Source organism: Rhizopus delemar, genomic scaffold, assembly GCF_000149305.1.
Source record: "Rhizopus delemar RA 99-880 supercont3.17 genomic scaffold, whole genome shotgun sequence".
NCBI lineage: Eukaryota > Fungi > Mucoromycota > Mucoromycetes > Mucorales > Rhizopodaceae > Rhizopus > Rhizopus delemar.
In genome coordinates, this window is record NW_027137843.1 from 1 (window position 1) to 13,291 (window position 13,291).

Below are 13,291 nucleotides of genomic sequence, written 5' to 3' on the forward strand. Positions count from 1 at the left end.
TTCAGATTGGGATAAAGAACGTGCCATGAAGCCGAGGTATTTGATGGTGGTGACAGTGAGCCCATCCGACTGTTTTTCGTCAAATTTTTGGAACAGAACTGCACCAACTCCAGTGTTAGATGCGTCAGTGGCAACATAAAGGGATTTGGTAGGATCATATGGACTCAAAACAACGTTGGAACATAATATGTCTTTGATGCTTTGAAAGTGAACTTGCAGTTCAGGAGTCCAATCAATATCATCTATGAATGCAACGTTTCGTAACGCATCTAGAGGAGCAGTGAGTGTGGCAGCACAAGGGATGTGTGCACGAAAGTAATTAACAGTGCCTAGCCATTGCATCATTTCTCTGCCGGTTTTGGGACAGAGCCAGTCAGCAATATTTGTCAATTTACGTGGATCCAAGCTTTTCCCTTTTTCAGAAATGCAGAAACCTAACAGATGAACACTTCTTTTGCCAAAGTGACATTTCTGAGGATTGAGGATCATGTTATGTTGAGTGAGTCTATCAATGACTGCACTGACAGCTTGATAATGCTTTTCCATGGAATCACCTGGAGTGCCAATCACAATATCATCCACGTATACATGAACATTGGATAGATCACTGAGGATGAGGTTCATGATGCGCATGAAATGACTGGAGACATGTTTCAATCCAAACGGTGCTGAAAGAAACATGTATTGTTTGTTTCTGTGAGTAAAAGTGGTTTTGACCTGATCTGATTTACGAATGGGCAATCGATGAAATGCACTTTTGAGATCGAGTGAGGTGAAAATTGTAGAACCCGCAAGATCATGAAAAATATCGTCGATCAATGGCAATGGATAGTTATCAGACTCTAGTAAGGCATTGATTTTACGAGGATCAATGCATGGTCTGTAATCAGTGGGATTACCATTCGCATCCTTTTTTGGAGCAAATGTGATTGGACTGTTCCATGGTGAGGGTGGTGCACGTACAATGACACCGTTCTCGAGCCATGTTTTTACAGCCTCATCAAAGATTGGCATCATCTTATTTGCAATAGGATACTACCGGACATGTGCATGTTTTCCATGAGGAGTGTCTAACTTTACCACCGCTTCTGGCAGATTACATAAGGAATGAACATCAATCTGTTGATTTTTATCAATGTGAGATTTCAGTGCTTGTAGTAAAGCTTCATGCTCTTCTGGTGTGCCAGCATTGGAAACATTTGGAATGTATTCTGAGTCTTCAATAGAATCATCGAATTTGACTTTGTTATCATCCCAATTGGTGGCAACACCAACAAGGTGAATTCCTAACCTTGGTAAAATATCCCTCCCGAAAATAGCGTCTACTTTATCATGCATATTTAACACCTCAAATTCATGAGCTACAGTTTGCCCTTTGTATCCGACATTTAATTTATCGGTCACACCCAATCGTTTAACAGTTTTTTCTTTATCTGCTAACAGTAATGAACCATGAACTGGGATAATACGCAGTTTCAATTTATTAACAGCATTTTTACTTATGAAAGAAACATCTGCGCCTGTGTCGACGAGAGCTATTAATCTATGATCGTTCAATAAGGAAGGAGTGTGTAATGAGTAAGGGCTTTGAAGCATAGTAGGATGTGTCTCCTCTTTTGTTTTTAAACTATAGCAACGAACATTACCTTGCTTGTGCTTCTTTTTCTCCCGAATTTGTTTCAACGCTTTTTGAAACGGACTGATGATTTCATCATCATTTAAGAGGTCATTCATAACCTCATCCGCAGGATGTGTTTGCATGATCTCTGGTTCAGTAGTGGTCTGTTTCTCAACCTTCTCAATATTATGAACCGTTATACGTGAATCATTCGCATTATGAATTTTCTCTTCAAATGATCTACGCCTTTGGGAAAAATTACCAGTGTAGTTTTTGGGTGCATCTTTGCGTGCTCTAAAACCCGTATCTTTATTCAAGTAATGGTCACGACGTTTTTCTATTTCTCGACATTTGTCAAGGTGACCTGGAGTATATTTCTCCCCACAATAGCGACATTTAGGCGCGCTGTGTGCCGGCCTTTTATGGAAATTTCTTTCCCTATTCTTGTTTTCGGGAAAGTACCTCTGCTCGTCGCCATGAAACTTTCTTTTCGTTTCTATTTGCTTTGGTGCCTTCTTGTCGGCAGGCTTGAACTGAGATCGTTCCTGATTTTTCAAACCAGGGAAGATCTTCTTGCATTCTTCTATGAAATGCATCTTGTTGTTTTCTATGATTGTCTGGATTTTCGACAACGTATCATCTTCCAAGATGAAATCAGCATTCTTCTTGGCACGTATTTCAGCCAGTCTTCTCTCCAAACAATCCTTGACAGGTGGAAGCAATGTGCCCAGGAAATGCATCACTGCCAGCGGACTGTCCGCAAACTTGGCTTTGGTCAAAAGATCTATGTATCTGTCCACATACATGTTCAAGTACTCGCCGTTGGGCTGCTTGATTCTCATCAGCTTTTGACGATACTGCAAGTAGGTGAAGGATTCACCAAACTTGCCTATGAGAGCGGTCTTGGCACCTTCCCAATTGCTGTTTTTGAAATCAGCGACAGTCAGCTTATGTTGGAACCAATTGATGCTCCTATCATCCTGGCCATTTTCAATGGACAACTGGAGATATCCTAGCCAGTTCTTGTCAACGTTGACACCATAATGTTTCACGATGGCCTCAAACTTCCTGATGAAGTCCTTTACTGTCTTAAAGGCATTGTCATTCTTCACATCATCAGGACTGACCTTGCTGGAAGAGTAATACTTAGGATTGTAAGCAGCACTGACCAGCAGGCGAAAGGGAGGTATGACCTTGATGGGGACAGTAGGCTCAGACTCACGAGTATTGTTGGCATTGTTCCCAACCTCATTTATCTTTTGGCTAATTTCATTAGCGCTAACCTCAAGCTTGGTAATACGTTCCTCGTAGTAGTCCAAATATTCCCTGTACTCGCGTATTTGGATCTTAAGAGTCTTTCTTTTCGACTCATCTTCTTCAAGATCACGCTTCTCAACTAACTTGTCGAGCAAGTCAGCTGTCTCATCGTACTTACGATTAAAGCGTTTCAACTTCTCAGGGATGCTGCTCTTACTTTTCGAAACAGACTTAGAAGAACGCGAGGCGTTCTTTTTCTCACCGCTAATGGCGCAGCGAGCGTTGTTCAGAGGTGCATCCTCCATGACAACGTCATCTTCAGCAGTGGACAGACTAATGACGTCACCACGTACTGAGGACGATTCGTCCTTCTTTATGGAAAGAGAGTTAAGTCTCTCTCCTATAGCACCACTGACTGAGTCAGCAGGAGAAGGCGAACGAGAACGGGAACCAGTGACCATTTCCACGTAGGAAGGTGACCCGGGACGGTCAGAAAAGTTGTCCAGGCCAGGGGCCACAGGAGAAGCAGGACAAGAGGAGGCAACCTCAGAAACAACAGAGGACAAAGAAGAGACAGAAGAGATGGAAGCACGAGATGTGCGAGTGGGGCGGTTGTTGCGGGTGATGACAGCCATGTTGTAGTGGTAGTAGTAGCTGGAGTGGCTTATTGAAAAAAATGAGATATTTGGTACTTATGATGTAAAAACAGTAGGAAGTCAATAGCTAACAACTACTATTTATTGAGTAAAAAAAGGAGAGGAACTAATAATTTAGAATGAACCCTGGATTATATCGTCTGACTATTAATTGTATAGTCTGACGTAGGCTGGACTGAGATCAATAATAAAATAATGAATAAAGACATCATTAATGACCAAACACGACAACGACATCGTTGCCGAGTCTATATCTTTTATATCTACGCTCACAAAGAATATAAATAGATGCCAACTTTTTATCCATTAAACGGGGCTCTTTTGCAATATAAAGAAATCTGCAATAAAGAAGGATTTTAATTTTATATTGCTGCTATTGTTTTTTTGTTTAATTTTTTTATTTAATCTTACGATTAAAACACAAGCAATGGCGGTCAACAGCAGTGTGGTATTTACACATGTAATAATGTAAGTTACTACAAACAATGGTCCTCCAAATTAGGAATATCGGACATTGTATTACGCCACTTCAAATAAAATCCCGATCCACTCCAGAATATTCTAATAAGTTCCTGGATCAGGATTAATAATTACTTCTTGATAAGAAGATGTTAAACTATGCCAATCATATAAATAACTCATTGTCTAATATCGATTAATAATCAATAGTCATATACTGTAAATATTAATATTTAGCCGTGATTAAAAAAGTATAAATACCCTCATATTTTTAACTTGAATAAAGAACAATCTACTTTGAGTCTCACTTATTTTTACATTTGTTGATTGACTTAGTACTTTTTATATTATAAAACCTCAAATACCACACGCAGCAACCCAATTCTTCTCCAGGCGGATGCGATCCAGTTGAAGTCCCCTCTGACCCAATGCCCCCTGACCCCGACCAAGTCACTGCTCTCCGTTTGGATGCTTTGCGCTCCTCTGGTATATGTTGTAGAACAGAGTCTGATTATAACGGACATTGAATAATCGCAACTAAAAGAAGTATATTAAAATTGATAAAAGATAATAATTTAAATCTTTATTAAATAAAATATATTCTTCTTCTTTTTATATAAAACTATCACTATTAGATTCACTCTATAAAGTAAACATGAACACTAAATAAGTCATGATCTTTACTATTCATCATTTCTGTAAATGAATAATAATGGATCAGGTACCTGGTCAACTTTGATCTGACTGGAGGCATTTCATATAAATATATCTTTCCTCTCAATGAAGACGGGACAGTTATCCCAGATCAGTTAAAGAACAATAAGATCTATAAAAACAACGAATTAAAAATTTTTCATAATCGATTCAGTGATCATTCTTCAATCAAACGTGTCAATGATTGGATCTACGCTCATAACTACTCATTCACCCGCCAACTGATAGAAGAATATAAATAGTAGACTTTGTAATGTTTTCTTTTTAACAATTAAGATTGTCTTAAATAAAGTTCAGTCTCAAAAAGCATTCTTTTGGTTTATCTTTGTTATTTCTTTTACTTTACCAGAACATAACAGTATAGACCCAGGTTTCTCTGAGATTTCACAAGCTCTTTTGAGACAACCGTGCTTATGTGATTCCGTTACTAATCGATCTTATCGCCGAGGTCAAGAGCTCTTTGTCTTGTGGGCACTTCAACACAACGTCAGTATCACAGATTTCTCTCCTGTCGACTTGACAAACTTTCTCTCTCACCTCTACATCTCTCATAATTTTATGCTCGGTACCTTGCGATTAGCCCGTGCTGCTGTCACTCATCTTCATCACTCGCCCGATCTCATTCGTCAACAATCTGACAATCCTGTTTCTGCTCTTCTTGATGCCCTTGCTGCGCAAGCTCTACCACGGCCTCAATATAAGCCAGAAGTTAACCTCTCAAAAACTCTGAAATACTTGACCAATATCCCATCCTCCAGATCTACGCCTCTGAATACTCTTCAAAAGAAAGTGGCACTTCTGCTTGGTATGACGGCTTTTCTGCGCCCTTCTGACCTCCATCGTATTGACTTACGGGCGTGCACCGTTTTTTCTTCGGGCATTCTCTCTCTCTATCGTCTCACCAAAAGAAAAGCGTAAAAAACAGCGTATTATCAAAACTCTAACCGTGCATCCACACGCACATAACTCCTCTCTCTGTCCTGTCGCTGCGTTTATCGCCCTACATGACCATACAATTGCCTCCTCGGTTCGTCCACCTTCTTCTCTGTTTGTCAAGTCCACAAATCCAAACCGGCCCGTACAATCCACTACCATTTCTACATGGATTCGAAATCTTGTGAAACTTTCTACTTCGGAAAAGAAGGTATCTCTTCGCTCGGTTGCTGCTTCTCTTGCTCTTGATAACGGTATGCCACTCCAAGACATCATTACCCTAGGTAACTGGTCTTCTTCTACTACCTTTGAGCAACACTACAAAAGGCAATCCATGCAAAAAAACAGACTTCACGTCTGTTGTTTTAGCCGCTCAAGAAAGCCCAGTCACTAGTGACAGTGAAGATAATTTTGAGGATGCTCCTTTTGATTTCCAAGAGGATATAATTCTCTCTGGATAAGCATTGTAATTCGTTCTTGGCTATTTCGACGGTCTCACTCAATTCTGCGAGAATCTCGTTCGATCTTGAATTGAATATTTAGACCAAAGAAATAGACAAGAACGAATTACAGCCCTCCCTCCCTTACCCTTATTATGACCTGAGCTCATTCGTATAAATGATCAAGGAACATAGAATAGTAAAAATTTTTAATTTGTTTTCACTATTTTAAATAATAAAGATGATAAAGCATTGTAATTCGTTCTTGTCTATTTCTTTGGTCTAAATATTCAATTACTAAAGTTGTTTATGAGTACTGATGGCTATATAACACGTAGTGTTATATAGAGGTAGTTTTAAATTATATGACATGGAGAACTTGAGTAATCTTACACGACATTTGAGTATTTAATAAGGAAAATACGACATAATTGTTTCAGGTTCCTCCAGAAGTTTGGCACGAACTTCAAGATTGATGGCTTGATTGATAACTTCACTAACAGTAGTAATATTAAGCGCTGCAACTAATGATGTTAGTGTTAATCTAGTATCTCTTTGGTCAAGAGATTGGATAAAATAGGTGATTTGTGTTTCTTGAGAGTAAGTGTCAGAATGTCATGAGTTGTTTTGTCAAGCCAGCGAGGGGAGAGAGAGAGAGGGAGAGAACAGGACAGGAAGTAAGAAGCTTGGATAGACAGCTAAAAGAGGACAAGAGAGGGTGGCATTAAGGGCTTGAAGGTGTGAACCGCAAATAGGACTTACGATAGCTGATAAGTAAGAACGAGACAAAGATAAGTAAAGATAGGAATAGACGGACAGTCTAATAGAGAGAATAATACTTGATAATTGACTGATGTTTATTTAAATAAAAGATTATGGGTATTTATACTATTATGAGGAACGTAATTTAATAAAAGAATTAACTCGACTTATTAAGCTCTCAACTAAAGAATGTTAAGAGATTCTAACATTATGTACCGGTCTTAATTAATTCTGACACAGAAATAAGACTAAGTAGATGTTCCCACTTAGCAGCATGAAGACGGACAGATTCATTTGGTTGCTTCTTACAATTTTTGAGTTGTTTTAATAATCTTCTGTTATCCTCCTCTTCTGGTAGACCAAAACGAGCTGATTTATCCAAGAGAATAAAAAGGAACAAGAGAGGACGAGACTCGATAAAGAGATTGTTTTATTTAATAAGAAAATTGTACTCTATTTATACTTTTCATACACGGATAATATTTCATGTCATAGATTAATAATTAATGAGTATAATATAGCTGATGACAAACAGATAAGGGTTACGTGTTCTTTTATTGTTGTATTTGTCATAGAATTCTCGTATATGATTGGCTGCGACTGACTGTGATTTAGTTCCTGAATTTATTATAATTTAACCGCGCAATTACGCAGTATCTTATCTTTAATGAAGATTATCTGAATTAATCTGTTGAGATATTTGCAGATAAAAATTTGAGAATTAAAAGGAGATAGTACTTGAAAACTAGTGAATGAGTCTCTATGTAACCTCTTTATTAGATTTCAAGACGAGAGAGAGAACCCATTTAATCAAACTACGCCTTTATATAGGAAATAAAATTATTCAGGGACCGAAGTGAGTTCAAGGTCAATTTTAGTATTGAACTTGAATAATATAAATATTGTATATGGTTAATATTGTAAATGAGTCTTAGAGAATATGTAATATATAATATTATGTATTCAGTACTTGTTATTTTTTATATAAGATTTGAGTAATCTCATACGAATAATAAGTATTTAATGGGGTAAATACGACATCTGTAGCCTATATATTGGACATATTTTACATGTATCTTATTAATACTGTTTTCATATCGAGTTATGAATGATGTATACATTAATTAGTATCCAAAATGAAGTTTTTTATGACTCAGTGTTGTTGTATAATGGTTTAAAGGATAAAAGAAAAGGTAAAAACAAAGATCAAGAAACAGTTTGGGTACTTTTTGAGACTGATCTTTATTTCAGTTTAAGTTAAAGTAAAAATTATTCTAATTGAAGGCAGGTATTTATATCTTATTGAGTGAGTGGCTTGATATCTTCTATTGTGATCGTTCTTCTAATATTCAGGTACTTTAGCAAGTGTTATCTATAATTATGATTATGAAAACTTTTCATTTGTTCTTTTGTATGTCTGTCATAGATTATCTTTTATTCTGGGAATCCCTCACTGATTTGAAATAACGTTATTTTACGCGTTATTTCAATTATGTGAAAGGTTAGCAATATTTCTGGCATTGGATTGGATTTGGTTATTTTAGTTGATACTTCTTCTTATCAAAGAACTCTCATGAGTACAATACATATTCTAAAAGAACATGTTTAATTGGAATTGATTGTATGATCTTATTTAAATAAATTTTTATTTTATTTTATTTTAATTATGATCTTGTATTAAGACTTATATTCATTAATGTCAACTACAATCAGTTACTGTTCTACAACAAGTGTTGATAATTGTTCGGTATTGCATACTGATTTATGAAAAACACAAATGTTTACCAATTTTCCGCATTCTAATCATTTAGTCTGTTAGGACTCAGGCAGTGTAACAATGATTGAATTGCTGGAGAGACTTATCTAGCTTTATTCAGTTCAATCGCGATTTACTGACTTGTCATTTTTTCGTCGATCCGCTAATTATCACAGCCTAAAAGTGGTCGAGAATGCTCATGGCTATAATCGCTACTGTTTGAGCCAAGCAGGTTAATTCCTATTCAATTCTAAATCTGTAACACCTATTATCAAGTGTAAGGTCCCCTTCAATCTTCAAAATGTTGATAGTTTTATAAACAAGAGTCAAGTTTGTTTATGAAGGCAAACTAAGATGATTGTTTCATCCAGCCGGATATCAAGGAAAGAATCTAGTGGATCACTGTGTCAATTGAACCAACGCAGTTTTTACTTACGCATAAATCTTTAACTAATAGCATCTGAAAGAATAAGCCCTACGAACTGCATATGAAGCCGCATTCAATGTTTGGAAACAGTCTTTTAAAGTAAAAAGTCCAAACAAATAATACAATTTTCTATTATAAACATGCCTGATCTTATGGTTTTAGCAATTGAGATCCCTCTAAAAGACTCAATGGTTATTATAAAGACAAACTCACACTTGACATAAAGTCAAGTAAAGCCAAGCAACTTTTTATTCAATATATACACAATCAATCATTACATTTAAGCACAAAAAAGCAATCATTCCATATCCACAATCACTGGAGCATCCTCCTCATCCTCTTCTTCTTCCTCTTGTGGAAGGTCATATTCAAATTTCTTTACAATAAAATTCTTTAACCTTATATATCTACTCACTAATCTTTCTTGTGAGTCCGGAATATGTTGTTGAAAGCCCTAGACATGTATTATTTTCTATGTTTTCACGTACTTTTTCTTTCAAGCTTACTTTGAGCATCACGCTTATAAAGTTATTTTCTAATAAAATATCACGAAAGAAGTCGTCAGGGCATTCATCAAGTTGAGATTGAAGTACATCTGTAAAACATTAGTTTTTTTTCTTTAAAATCTAAATTAAGCTTGTTTACCCATAAAATCAATAAATAACACTGGTTTTTCCTCCATCAACTCTTGACAAGAACATAAAAGTTGAACCAGTTGTTTCCATTGATTAAATCCAGAAAAGTTTTGTGCCATCAACAAACAAACAAACGCCAATTGCAATTCTCCCAATAATACCTTGTGATCTTTCTCAATATCAATTTCCTGCACTTTTTGCTCTGTTATTTTATTTTACCGTTGTGATAGACTCTTTTCAATAAATCCATTGTAAGCCAAGATTTATCTAAACTCCAACGTGTCACCTCATCACCCGATGCGCCTGAAGGAAACGACTTTCGTAGATCAAAAGGCGTAAATTCCATGCCTTCCTCTTTTTCAATTTGTTTTCCCAATCGTCTGTCTTTGACATTTTCTTGATCCAATTTGGCACTCTTCTCAGGCAAATGGCTCACTTTACCATTGTTAGGCAGCACACGACGAACGAGGCCTGGGGTGATCAAATGTGTTAATTTTTTCCAACGTTCATAAAAAATAGAAGGATCCAATGGATAAGGACCCATATGACGATCAAACTCTCTAATATCTGTTTGTTGTAAGCTTTTTTTTAAAAAAAAAAATTCTGTTGCTATTACTTATGCGATATCTTTCTGCTTGTGCAGGATCCAGTTCCGTTTCGTCGCGCAAGTCTTCTGTTTGTGGATTCCATATCCTTACAAGAACCTAAAGAAATCGATATGAATACAAGCCTATATACAGTACATTTCCGTCATACTTCTTTTGATTCAAAGAAATGAAAGAAACCTGTTCTGATTCCTTGTACACCTTCTTTACTTGTTGATCTAATGCAACATTATGAGTTATCAATGGTTGTGTAAAAGAAAAGGAGATCTCACGAGAAATAGATAAAATGAAGACCTGGTGGAATAAGTTTGACACCTTTAAATAAGGGTCCAATTGTCCAAGCATTGTAATCAATACCAAATTCCAAGTTAGGTGGTGCATCCAAAAAAAGAATGAATGCTCCTACTTCAAATAATTGATTGGCAATGTCTTGATTCATTAAAAAAAAAAAAGAAAAAGAACAAAAAAAAAAACTCAGAATGTGGAAGATCTTTATATACATTGTTTTTTTTCTTTCTGTACAGCAACTGCATTAAAGCAAAAATCAGCACCTGTCTTCGTTAATTCGACCTCAAGTTCTTTTAAAAACTTTTGTTGTTCTTGTTTGCTCTTCAACTCTGGAGACTTTGAAAATAGGGGCATCATACTGTTTGCTGCTTGAATAGCATCCCAAGCAAAATTCTTTGCCATGCTTGAACGCGTATCTGGAATAAGATAAGTAATGTAATTGCTTATGCGAGATTTCATGTTGATTTACTTGTATTGCAGCTTCTGCATTCCGATTGAATGATTTTCACATTATTATTTTCCATGAATATCTTTTCCATTTCCATTGCAATACGAGGGTTTTGTCCTCGTGCTTGACAGACAGAGAATACTATCGAGTGGTTAATATAAAGAATGAGATAATGTAAATCGTTACATGTCATTGAAAAACGATAAAGCGATTTTTTAGCTTTATCAGGTATCTTTATTATTGTATGAGTTACATAGTTGCACATGCAGAAGATTGTCTTACCTCTAGAACGGGCTCAAGTATCTGTACAATGCCTCCTGGTTTTGTCACACGTAATAGCTCTTTAACAGCTACAGGCCATTCTTCTTCTCTTAAGGCAAAGATAAGTAGCCTCATTTGAACAAAATCAAAGGTGTTGTCATGAAAAGGAAGGCCAGCAAGAACATTACCGTATTGAAGGGTAAACTGCCTTGGTGTTACAAATTTATTTGCAACTTCTACAATATCACATCCATTGTATGTACAGTTTGGGTAATTCAAGGCCATATCCTATATCAATCGACTGAGCCTCAATGTATGTAGGTATCCAGTCAAACTTACTGTCAACCAAGCACCAGAACCACAACCAACGTCCAATACAGATACTCCACGTTTAAAATCAATTATTTTTGTTACTTCGGATAACACATTTCTATATAGAAATGAGTAACACGTTGAGATGTAGAAAAAATATACCCTTGGTAAAGTTCTTTTATAGCAAAGTGTTGCTGTAGATAAATAGAGTATCAAAGACATTTCATGGAGTGATTTGATTTAACATACCCCTGTGAGCCTCATTTGCTCCTCTTCATCCTTTGGTAGCCAATAGCTTGAACTCTCTTCTGTATGAAAATCTCTATCGGGTATAAAGGTAGCGTTATTTGTAGTAGATTTCTTTTCAGTATGCATCTTCATTTTATTTTTATATGCAAGTTTTGTTAACTTGAGTCCCATGCTTTTTACTTTTTAGATTTGAAAAAGAAAACAAACCTTTTGATACACAAAGAAATGAAAGGAGGAAAAAGGAAGAAGTGATAAACTGGATTTCTCATAATAATTTTGTATAACCTATAATCATTAAGTCGGAACTCTTAAGGCTCCATTCGATTTATCGAGTAACACGATGTACTTTAAGCATTTGGGGTTGATTTCAAACGTATCTTACCAAAGAAAACATTTATACTATGGCTATACTTGATTCTTTTCTTTGTCACAATTCATCAAATAAAGACAAAGAAAGATTTATTAAGGATGTGGACATTTTGTATTACGAATATGCATTGATATTAAGGTGATAGCTAGAAGATCTATACTAAAAGACATATGATATTGATAATAATGTGGTAAAAAAATAATTCTAGAAAACTAGTATAATTTGTTTTAAATCAATGAAAGCATGAATCCCATTTAGCATACAACTGAAGGGGAAAGGATCATTTAATCTGAAATTCAAGATCAATGATCGAATTCATCGTTTTACACACTCAACCTAAGGGAGCAAAGCAATCCATAGATTTTATATTTACAGAGAGTAGGACTTTTCATGATCTATTTCTCTATAAGTTTATTATTCAGTAGTATAACCTGAAATAAAACGGTCAGCTTTATTATAAAAATGAAGGAATTGAAGTATCAACAAACAAGGATTCTTGCTGTTTTATTTGAGTTTCTCCGCGTATTTGATCTATTGTACAAAGGGATGAAGGAGATGATTCCTTTGAAGAGGACATATCATGATCTAGTGCCGGCACAATCTCTAATTGAGACAAGACAAGTCCTCTTCGACGAGAAATGGAAGGCTTTGAACGCTTCGGTGGTCTTTGTAAAATCCGATGTTCTGAAGACGGGTATAATGTATTTTTGGCTAATTGGTGGTTGATAGCGGCCAGCCACATATCAAGTTCATATTCTGAATGACACTCCATTGTCCACGTCTTTTGCTGATGCTTAGGGTTTCTTTGTTTATAATCTGCAGTTGTTTCCAGTTTAAAGCAGTAATTATGATTAAAGAAGCCAGTCCTAGTTACCTTTGACACATCAGCTAAACTGATAGTACTTGAACTGTTCACAGCGTGTTCGTCTCGATAATATCTTAATTCAGTGTTTAACAGAACAAAGTATCTTGATTGCCATTTAGAAGCACCAAATTTGTTTGTGGACGATAATTTGAATAACCAACCAGAAAGCATATTGAATGCGCAAAAGAAATAAAAAGAAAAAGAGATTGACCTTGCATATTTATGCGATTTAATGT

General features: G+C 36.0%; 5 protein-coding genes across 5 annotated transcripts; 1 reads left to right on the top strand and 4 right to left on the bottom strand.

Annotated features, from left to right (window-relative positions):
• Positions 1-108: 108 nt before the first annotated feature.
• Positions 109-3,510, bottom strand: RO3G_15585 (uncharacterized protein; the record flags this gene model as incomplete). Its single annotated transcript, XM_067670169.1, has 4 exons — positions 109-242; positions 396-1,035; positions 1,081-1,535; positions 1,647-3,510. Coding segments are annotated over 4 exons (3,093 nt in total), but the record flags the coding sequence as incomplete, so codon positions are not given.
• A 908-nt stretch (positions 3,511-4,418) lies between these two features.
• Positions 4,419-4,660, top strand: RO3G_15586 (uncharacterized protein; the record flags this gene model as incomplete). The annotated part of the gene is made up of 2 exons (XM_067670170.1): positions 4,419-4,476; positions 4,626-4,660. The coding sequence occupies 2 exons, from the start codon at positions 4,419-4,421 to the stop codon at positions 4,658-4,660; spliced, it is 93 nt and encodes a 30-aa protein (XP_067526271.1).
• Positions 4,661-6,485: 1,825 nt separating this feature from the next.
• Positions 6,486-7,327, bottom strand: RO3G_15587 (uncharacterized protein; the record flags this gene model as incomplete). Its single annotated transcript, XM_067670171.1, has 4 exons — positions 6,486-6,573; positions 6,840-6,897; positions 7,056-7,208; positions 7,303-7,327. The coding sequence occupies 4 exons, from the start codon at positions 7,325-7,327 to the stop codon at positions 6,486-6,488; spliced, it is 324 nt and encodes a 107-aa protein (XP_067526272.1).
• Positions 7,328-9,862: 2,535 nt separating this feature from the next.
• Positions 9,863-11,952, bottom strand: RO3G_15588 (uncharacterized protein; the record flags this gene model as incomplete). Its single annotated transcript, XM_067670172.1, has 8 exons — positions 9,863-10,217; positions 10,396-10,664; positions 10,785-10,966; positions 11,020-11,230; positions 11,281-11,547; positions 11,599-11,689; positions 11,734-11,765; positions 11,821-11,952. 8 exons carry the CDS (start codon positions 11,950-11,952, stop codon positions 9,863-9,865), a joined length of 1,539 nt encoding a protein of 512 aa, XP_067526273.1.
• A 692-nt stretch (positions 11,953-12,644) lies between these two features.
• On the bottom strand, positions 12,645-13,226 carry RO3G_15589 (uncharacterized protein; the record flags this gene model as incomplete). The annotated part of the gene is made up of 1 exon (XM_067670173.1): positions 12,645-13,226. The coding sequence occupies one exon, from the start codon at positions 13,224-13,226 to the stop codon at positions 12,645-12,647; it is 582 nt and encodes a 193-aa protein (XP_067526274.1).
• Between the last annotated feature and the right edge of the window lie 65 nt (positions 13,227-13,291).